General features: G+C 42.5%; 1 protein-coding gene across 1 annotated transcript in view; it reads left to right on the plus strand.

Moving 5' to 3' along the window:
* Positions 1 to 10,391, plus strand: part of LOC107103594 (NACHT, LRR and PYD domains-containing protein 12-like) — a 127,019-nt gene that overhangs the window by 32,591 nt on the left and 84,037 nt on the right. Inside the window, exons 5-6 of the mRNA XM_015403363.1 lie at positions 73 to 188; positions 6,430 to 8,248. Coding sequence (XP_015258849.1) covers positions 73 to 188; positions 6,430 to 8,248 — 1,935 coding nt within the window. The remainder of the gene's footprint in view (positions 1 to 72; positions 189 to 6,429; positions 8,249 to 10,391) is intronic.

The raw sequence follows: 10,391 nt of genomic DNA on the forward strand, positions 1-10,391 counted from the left end.
GACATTTAAGACAAGAACAAGGTTTACTTTTTTATCTGTTTTCATGGGATATTTGTTTCTTTTGTTCAACAGATGCAATAAGCCACTCCAGCCTGTTCTATCAGAACCCCCTTCTTGCCCTCAGTGTGGAAGAACCTGCAAAACCAGAGATGGACCTATGAGTGTCCATCAGTGCAGCTGTACAGCAGGTAAGACTGAACATCTCCAAGCAGAGCTTCCTTTAATTCTATATTGAAACATTTTGACATCTTTGATTTAAATTTGGAATTTTAAAAGTCTGTGATGGCTTTCTTTTCTCTAAATTTCGTTTTTTTTTCTCAGCTGATTTAAATATAACATCAGTGTCCAGCCCAACTATGGGTTGAATTTGCATTGTTTTCAAGCCTTTGTCCTAAATTTTTAACACTAGAAGTCCCAGAGAATTTCAGTTTTTCTCCAAGCCCCAAAATCGAAGGCAAAATTGATTTAGTGTTCTTAGGTGGATAATTGTAGCCTTGAATTATCTACTTACCGGGTTGCGGATTCACCTCTGGAGGGTTCCTGGACCGGCTGTTAAAATCCAGGTATCCACAAGTCTATTGGCCCAGGTGAAGTTATCAGCAAGGCTATTAAATTATCAATAAAGAACCTTTTATCTCTGTTTATTCGCACTATTACCAAAAGGGGTTGGATTCAACCTGAGTGATAAACCCTCCTTTATATGGAGAACCAAAACCACTACAGATTAACCAATGATTTTTTTATTCTAATAATTCAGCATTACAGAAAATCTAACATCTATGCAAAACACTACACAGAAAGGAAATTGATTTAACTGTGAGCTGCTTCCCGTCCGTGGAAGGCTGGTGTTTCCAAGGAAACCGTGGCTTGGTTTCGGCCGCGCAGAGGGTTTCTTGGCACCTGTCCACCCCTTGGGAAAGTTGAGTCAGTTCGGTGCTACAGCAGAGGGCTTGATATGCTCACGAGTTGAACAGGATGGATTTTGGGGAAGTAATTGGCGAGGAGCATCCTCCCGGCTGATCCGTCCAAAGAAAGGGGAAAACAAAACTCACTTCGTGGTCAGCTTCAAAGGCTTCTGTCTCCCCAGTTGGCGCAGCCGCTATGCACGATGGAACACTGTGATCTGTGATTTTTGACGCAGGAAAACGAAAGCTACTTCCAGTCAGCTTTCTTCTGGTATTTCACGTGAAACAAGTCTCTCTTGGTGGGCTTTACACCCATGGAAAAAGAGGGAATGGTCTGCTCGCAACGTGTTTTTATGCCATGAGTGACGCGGGAGCACTTCCGGTCGGAGTCTCGGCTGATTAGTCTGTCTGAGGTGGCTGCCTCCCACAGTGGGTTGGTACAGGGGTTTTTATTGTGGAGAAGAACAGGGGGATGGTTTCAGATGGCAAACAGGGGGATGGTTCCAGATGGTTCACCCCACTGATTTAGCTACATGTTGGTAATATATCTCAACACTAATAACCTGTGATATGACCAGCCCTTCTACATGAGACTGGATAAAGGATTAAACAAACTGGCATCAGAACCAGAGCATGCTCCAAACACTTTCCATTACCTTCCTCTGAAAAATTAGAACTTTTTGCAAGAATTAGTTGATAAGTCATATCTAAATCTTTTATTTAGGCAGACCTATTGAACAACCAGATATCATACGGGTCCTAGTTCCTGAGCTGAGAACAGGTAATAAACATATTTTTCCAATAAGGCAAGGCAGAGCCTATTTATATTGTCCATTCACCAACAGACTCATTTATATTGCAAAGCTTACTATGTGAAAAAAATAACTTAGAGAATTATTGTATTTTTCCTGTTCTTGCCTTTTCATGTCATTCAACATTTCTGCTTAGAGAATGACAAACAGTATGATTTCAGTATTGGAGTAACATTTATTTCACCCAAGGAAAAGCACTATATATGAAGCTGAAATTGTCCCATTTAGCAGTTCTCACAAACCCAAGGTGAGACCTTCCTGCATTTGTGATAGGTATACTTTGTGAAGTGCACACAACGCTCAGTGCTGTGGTTCCTGTTGCAGAGATTGAACACCTGGCCTGCTTAGAATAACAATGAAAACATCTAAACATTTTTTTAGCACATTTTCCCACAGTAAGAGTTTTAGTCTGAACTAAATGAGGTTACCTATGCATGCTACAAGTTTGGAGGCACAACAATGATCTATAGTATAGTCATTGCTCATTTTATACTTATTCTAATACCATTTGTCATTTAGACTTTGGGAAATTCCTCAAAAACGTATTATTTTCGAATCCAATAAATGTTTAATAAAAGACATGAGATGAGATACACATAAAATGCATTTGATAACAATCCACCTCTCCTTGTTGACACTTTTGAATATTTCTCTCAGATTTTTTTTATGATGTTGCAACTTGCAGACGGTCCCTAAGCATTTGCGAAGCAGCAAGCTCTCCATAGGGTCCAATGTAATTCTCCCAGCACAATAGGAGACTCGTTTTGAGGAAAATACGGTTGTAGCTCACTGTCTGCCTTGCTGTGGTTGGAGAGAGGTGTCTGTTTTGTAGAATAAATCATCCGCCGACGAGTTATTAATCCGGAAAAGCCGAATCTGTGAATATATTGCCAACTTTACTGCAGTCTCAGGATGCTATCTCTCCGCTGCTCGCCGCAGCAGAGCAGCAGAACTGAGTTATATTTGCCCCCTAGTAGATAGGGCAGATGTTCTCTATGTATATAGAGAACATCTTCATATTCTTGTTTTCCCTCTGTACAGCGTTCCAGCTTTTTTGAGTGTACAGATCAGTTATCATCTGATAGCTGCGTTGGTGGCTCCGCTGTCTGAAATCATTCCTGTGTTGGCAACACTGATGACCTAGACCTAGTTTTATTTTATTACAAATATGATGCCTTGTGGTCAGTTTTACCCCCTACTCTCAGGTAAAACACTCATCAAGAGAGAGACTTGAGCTAAAACCGAAACTGAAGCGGGTGGAATGGTTGTCCAGCCACTGCACTAATGACAGGGCATTTACATCTTAAAAGGGATTCATAAGTTGTGAAGTACTGTTGGGTTGACTGGAGGCTGACAAAAATTGTCATATCTCTGGGCTTTCCAGTGGTAAACCTGATAATTTCTATAAAGCTGGTTGTAGTTTTGACTCAAGAAAGCAAAGAGATGAAAGAAACCTACATTGCTGATTTCACACAAGGAGAGACAGGGTAGGAAATCAGAGCCACAATTATCTGGGTTCCCATTGTGTCATACGCACAAATGGCTTAGTAGCCCCCTTTAAATGAATAGTAGTAGAGTGCACCTCTTTTTATTTCCAATTAGCTTTTTACTATAAAGTTTTGAGAACAGCTGCAATAACTAAATTCTGTCTGTGGTGCCTCGTCATTCACACAAGATTTGGGTTACTTTGGAGACCCTTCTTTGCTTCTTCTCCACCTTAGAAGCAGTCTTCACAGTAAAGATACATTTACTTCAACACCACACTCTGCCAGACAGGACCAATCAGACCACTGACCACATCTATTATTTCTGGACTGGTGCCTCAACACTACATACTTCCATTTCAGCCAAGGTTTCAGCAGGCACAAGATTGGATGTGTGATGGGCTTTCCTGTGTCTCCTAAAGTGGAAAAAATTATACATAGAAGTGAAAAGCTTTAGACTCTTAAATGAGAACAAAACCCGGTCACTGGTTCAGATACGTAGATGACACATGGGTTCAAATAAAGATCAAGAATATCAAAACCTTCACAGACCCCATAAATGCAGTGGACAGAAAAATCCAGTTCACCCGGTAAGATGTGAAAGATGACAGCATGGACTTCCTGGACTGCACAGTTCACATCATGGAAGACAGACAACTCAACATAGATGTTTACACACACACCTACCTGACCTGCATTTGACTCACACCACCAACTGGAACACAACCCAGGCGTCATCACAACCCTCCACACACAAGCCAAAACATTCCCACTAACAATTCAATTCAATTCAGTTTATTTATATAGCGCCACTTCACAACACATGTCATTCCAAGGCACTTTACAGTTTACCAGATCATACAGTCAAACTGACTCAAATTTTTCTATTTAAGAAAAATTACCTGATTGCATCGACTCATTGACTCTTTAGCCATCCCTCACACTAAGCATGCTTGTTGCGACAGTGGAGAGGCAAAACTTCCTTTTAACAGGAAGAAACCTCCAGCAGGACCAGGCTCAGTGTGAGTGGCCATCTGCTGAGGCCCACTGGGGTTCAAGGAGAGAGAAGCAGACAGACTGAAAACTAACAAGAAGAAGTCTAGTGAGAAGTAGGGAAGCAGAAAAAGGAACATCAGCATACAAAAACAAGCATTCCAGATGTTGCTAGAGTCTCTGAAAACCTTAGCAGTATTTTCAACTAGCCCCTTACAAGGCAACACCCCTATCCCACATTGGGCAATCAGAACATTTCTCCCTGTTCCTAACACCTCGGTACTCATCACTCATCCAACATCTGAAACCTACTGTGAGGACAGTAAAGGTGTGGCCAGAGGGCTAAGACGCTGTGCCTCAGGACTCAGAGTATGATCAGTATACCTCATTTGTACTGGCCCACATCTTCATTATAGACAGTGTCACCGTCCACAAACTTATTTCCATCTACCCCAACCAGATGTCCTGGATTAAGCGGGATGTTCGCCTCCTGCTGAAAGCCCGCAACATCGTTTTAAGCTCAGGGGATGCACAAGCCTACATTGCAGCCAGTGCTAAGCAGAACAGGGACATCAAGAAGGCCAAACATCACTACAAAACGAAGGATGAGGACCTCTTCTCCAACTCCAACCCCAACGCATATGGCAAGGCCTTCAAATTCTCACAGACTACAGGACCAACAACACCTTCCCTGCCTCCTCTTGTGTCTCCTTCCTCAACGAGTTTAACAACTTCCGTGCTTATTTAGAGAGAGGGAACACTGCAACGGAAGCCAAGCAGTAATTACACCCGCCCACTCTATTGACATAGGAGTGGTTTTGAGCAGGATTGAAGCCCACAAGTATAGGGGTCCTGGTGCCATCCCTGGACGAGTCTTCAGAGTGTGCTCTGGGGAGCTGGCTGGAGAGCTTCAACCTGTCCACACTGTGGCAGTGACCTTTGTAAAGTCCACCTTCATTGTCCCGATTTCCAAGCACCATCTGTAACCCAGAGATCCTCATGAACGTCTTCCGCTGCACTATTGAGAGCATCTTCATCAACTGTATCAGTTTGGTATGGAAACAGTTCTGCCCCGAACTACAAGGCATTTCAGAGGGTTTTGAAAACTGCCAAGCACATGCCACTCCCTGGCATCAAGGACATCTACAGGAAGTGGTGTCTGAAAAGGGCTAGAAAAAAACAACCAGACTCCACTCACCCTGCACACACACTCTTCTCACTCCTTGCCTCTGGGAGGCGTTACAAAAGCCTGCAAACTAGAACCCACACCAGCACACACAGACACAACAACCTACTGATCCAAGACCACTGACATGCACTTTTAAACTATAGCTGTAAATAATCTGTAAATCTTTTATCTGCTATTATCTGTCATTATAGTTTATAACTCCACTTATATATATATAGGAAATAACAACAAAGAACAACAAGGAATCTGCACTAAGTAACTGCAGAGGTGGTGCCTACAAGGGGAACAGAACAAAGGATGGCCTCATGAGCTGAATATGGAGCAGGTGTGAGTGGAACTAACAAGAAGGGAGGAAAGGGGAAAGGAAAACAGCACAAAGGGGGCAACAGAGAGTAACTTAGAAAGCTAGGATGTAGTGGGAAAATAAAACAAAGATCAACAAAACAGAATAACTGAAAACTAAAAATTCAGTGTCCCAAAAGTGGAAAACCATAACACTACACCCTCCTTTCTACAAACAGGGTGTAAAAGTCTTTGACTAAAGGAGCTGCTCAGCTCCTCTCCAGTCTGGTGCAGAGGATGGAAGGTGGTGTCCATGATGGATGGAAGCTTGGACAACACCCTCCTCTCAGCCACTTTCTCCACTGAGTCCAGAGTGCAGCCTAGGTCAGACAGACAACAGCGTAAAGGTGGGATAGGGCCATTGCAGACTCATAGAAAGATTCTAGCAGGGGGCAGCTTACTCCAAAGGACCTCAGCCCCCATGTACAAGATGCGCTCCTTCTTGCATATTTCTGTCAGCGTTTATTATCTTTTCTGCTCTGTGAATAAGATCCAGATGATGCCACAACCAGAGGTAGAAAAATACTGTCTGACAATTGAAAAAAAGTTCTGTTTCTGAGAAAAGGCTGAATTGTTTAGCATCACTTGTTTAAAAGAAAAAGTCCTTCTAATGATAATACCTCCTAATGCTCCAGATAGTTTGGGTCCAACTTCACCACTAAATCATGGTTTTTCCTTCAGTTGTCTTTTCTTATGTGTTTCAGCAGATGTTGGTCTGATGGAGATTCTAGAGGAACATAAGAGCAGCCTGAAGAGAAGATGTGAAAATGTGACTGAAGGCAGCAATGAAACAGGAAGTCAAACCCTCCTCAACAGGATCTACACTGAGCTCTACATCATAGAGGCACAGAGTGAAACGCTCAATACCCATCATGAGGTGAGGTGGATGGAGAGAGCTTCCAAGATCCAAAACCTCCATGATACTCCCATCAGGTGCCATGACACTCCCATCAGGTGCCATGACATCTTCAAAGCCTTCCCTGACCAACATGGACCAATCAGAGTGGTTCTAACCAACGGCGTCGCTGGTGTTGGAAAAACCTTCTCAGTGCAGAAGTTCACTCTGGACTGGGCAGAGGGCTTGGAGAACCAAGATGTCAGTGTGGTGGTTCTGCTTTCCTTCAGGGAGCTGAACCTGATCAGAGATCAGCAGCACAGTCTTCTCACGCTGCTCCATGTTTTCCATCCAACACTCCATAAGCTCCCAGCAGAGAAGCTGGCTGTCTGGAAGCTTCTCTTCATCTTTGATGGCCTGGATGAAAGCAGACTTTCTTTGGACTTCAACAACAGTCTGATTGTTTCTGATATCACACAGAAAACATCAGTCAACATTCTGCTGATGAACCTCATCAAGGGGAACCTGCTTCCTTCTGCTCTGGTCTGGATAACTTCCAGACCTGCAGCGGCCAGTCAGATTCCTTTTTCCTGTGTTGCCAGAGTAACAGAAATACGAGGCTTCACTGACACCCAGAAAGAGGAGTACTTCAGGAGGAGATTCAGGGATGAAGAGGAGAAGGCCAGCAGGATCATATTCCATATCAAGACCTGCAGAAGCCTCAATGTTATATGTGTGATCCCTGTCTTCTGCTGGATCACTGCTACAGTTCTGGATGATCTGCTAACCACAGAGCAGAGAGGAGAGCTGCCCAAGACTGTGACTGACATGTACTCACACTTCCTGCTGGTCCAGACCAGGAGGAAGAAGAACAAGTACCATGAAGGGCATGGTAGAAGTATGCAGGAGCTGATGGAGGCTGACAAGAAAGTTCTCCTGAAGCTGGGGAGGCTGGCGCTTGAACAACTGATGGTAAAAAACATCATGTTCTACCAAGAAGACCTGGAGGAGGTTGGTCTGGATGTAAGAGAGGCCTCTGTGTTCTCAGGCATTTGTACAGCTATCTTCAAAAGAGAGAATGTGATCTTCCAGAAACAGGTCTACAGTTTTGTCCATCTGAGCATCCAGGAGTTTATGGCTGCAGTTTACATGTTCCACTGTTTCACCAGCAGGAACACAGAGGTACTGGGGAGCTTCCTGAGAGAAGACTGCAGTAAAAAATCTCTGGAGGACTTACTGATGACAGCTTTGAGGCAAAGCCTTATATATGGAAATAACCACCTGGAATTGTTTGTTCGCTTCCTTCATGGCCTCTCTGTGGAGTCTAATCAGAGACTCTTAGGAGGCCTGCTGGGTCAAATGGAGAACAATCCAGAATCAATTAAAAACATCATCAAGAATCTAAAGGAGATGGAAGTTCCTGTAGATAGCTGTCCAGATGCAGCCATTAACATCTTCCTCTGCCTGATAGAAATGAAGGATCTCTCAGTTTATGGCGAGATTCAAAAGTTCCTGAAATCTGAGAACAGATCCGAGCAGAAGCTCTCAGAGATCCAGTGCACAGCTCTGGCCTATATGCTGCAGATGTCAGAGGAGGTTCTGGATGAGTTGGACCTGGAGAAGTACAACACAACAGATAATGGACGATATAGACTTTTACCAGCAATAGTGAACTGCAGAAAGGCTCGGTGAGTCCAGGGGCTTCATCAAAGTGTGCCTAAAGTGTGCCTAAAGACACAATATTTATGGTATAATGTTTTACTTAAACATTCCATTCATAAAAAGGAATGTTGAATAAGGGAGTGCTCAGGAGTTCGTACACACCCAGGGATTCATTTTCAGAAGGTTTGCTCATTTTTTTTTTTTGTTTGCTCAACTTTAAACATTGAAACATGATTATAGACATAGAATAGATCTTTAAATAAGGCAAAAACAATCTCTGTTTGCAGTTACACAAACACAGCATTAAAATATGTTTATGCATGCGCTCATCAATATTTGATTTAATTTCCGTTTTTTTAAGTGTATTTATATATCTCAATTCACAACACCCATCATCTCAAGGAAAGAATGTGAGACTATTGAATCACATTACCCTGTCAGATTTGTTTGAGTTAGATTGCATTGAGTCAGTGACTACAGGATTCGGTACTCCTGGATTAGTATGTACAGACAGTAGATATTTGCTTGAAATGCATTGTTGACAGTAAAGCAATCCCTCACACTGGGCATGCATGCAGCAACAGTGGAGAGGAAAAACACCTTTTAACAGAACCAGAACCCTTTTCATGAGGAATCAACAACTTCATTAAGTAGAATAAAATGTATGTGAATTTCAGACTTTTCAAAACTTTCAAACACAAAAATTGGGTATTCAAAATTATTCAGCCTCCTTGAGTTAATACTCTGCAGCCCTACCTATTGCTGGCATTACAAACTGAAATGTTCCTATTCTTCCTACAAACAGCTGGAGCTCAGTGAGGTTAGATGGAGAGAGTTTGTGAACAGCCTTTTTTAGTTCTTTCCACAGATCTCAATCTCAATTAGATTCAGGTCTGGACTTTGACCAGGGCATTCTAACACTTGAATGTCTTTATTTGTAAACTGTTCTATTCTAAATTTTGCTTTCTGTTTTGGATCTTCGTCTTTTTGGAATATAAATCTCTGTCCTGGTCTCCGGTCTTCTGCAGACTCCAACAGCTTTTCTTCCAGGATGCTCCTGTATTTGGATCCATCCATCTTCCCATCAGTTTTAACCATTATCCCTGCTGAAGAAAAGCAGACCTAGACCATATTGCTGCCACCACCATGTCTGACAGTGGGGTTGTTGCGTTCAGGATGTTGAGCTGTGTTGCTTTTGAGCCAACACATAACATTTTGAATTGTTTCCATAAAGTTGGATTTTGGTTCCCTCTGAGCAGAGTTCCTTCTGCCACATGTTTGCTGTGTCTCCCAGATATCTGGTGGCAAACTTTAAACCAGAATTTTTATGGATATCTTTTAGAAATGTCTTTCTTCCATAAAGGCCAGATGTGTGCACCATATGATTGATTGCTGTCCTATGGACAGAGTCTCCCTCCTCAGCTTTAGATCTATGCAGCTCATACAGAGTGATAATGGGCCTCTTGGCTGCATCTCTGATCAGTCTGAAGGTTCAGTGGGATGGCGGGTCTTCATAGCTTTCCAATGGTCTGATACTCCTTTGATCACAGAGCAAGAATATTTATACAGAGGCTGGATACTATTGATCATTATCGGTCATCATCGGATCATTCAGAGATCCTCACTGAACCTCTGGAGAGAGTTTGCTGCACTAAAAAGTAAAAGAGCCCATTCATTTTGCATGCCCCACTTTGCATATCCAGCACATTTTGTTCCCCTTCATGACTGGATCCCACTTTTTGATTCTTCACAGAAATTGAAAATTTTTGTTCTTTAAGTTTTAAGACTGAAATGTGGGAAAAGGTTGAAAAGTTCAAGGGGGCCGAATACTTTATGTGTTCGTCCCCCTTGATTAGACATTCCATGCTGTCTACTAATTCTACCATGGGTAGAATTAGTAGACAGCATGGGATTAATATTCACTGTTATGCTGATGATACCCAGCTATATCTGTCTATAATCCAGATGAAGCTAACCCATTACATAGATTACAGGCATGTCTGAAGACATAAAAACCTGGATGACTCTTAACTTTCTCCTTCTGAATGCAGACAAAACAGAAGTTATAGTCTTTGGACCAGAGTCTCTGAAAAAGAAGCTGATTAGTCAGTCACTTCATTTGGATGGGATTAAACTGATTTCAGGTAATAAAGTGAAAAATCTTGGTGT

Source organism: Cyprinodon variegatus, unplaced genomic scaffold (genome assembly GCF_000732505.1).
Source record: "Cyprinodon variegatus isolate N-32 unplaced genomic scaffold, C_variegatus-1.0 Scaffold1484, whole genome shotgun sequence".
NCBI classification, from domain to species: domain Eukaryota; kingdom Metazoa; phylum Chordata; class Actinopteri; order Cyprinodontiformes; family Cyprinodontidae; genus Cyprinodon; species Cyprinodon variegatus.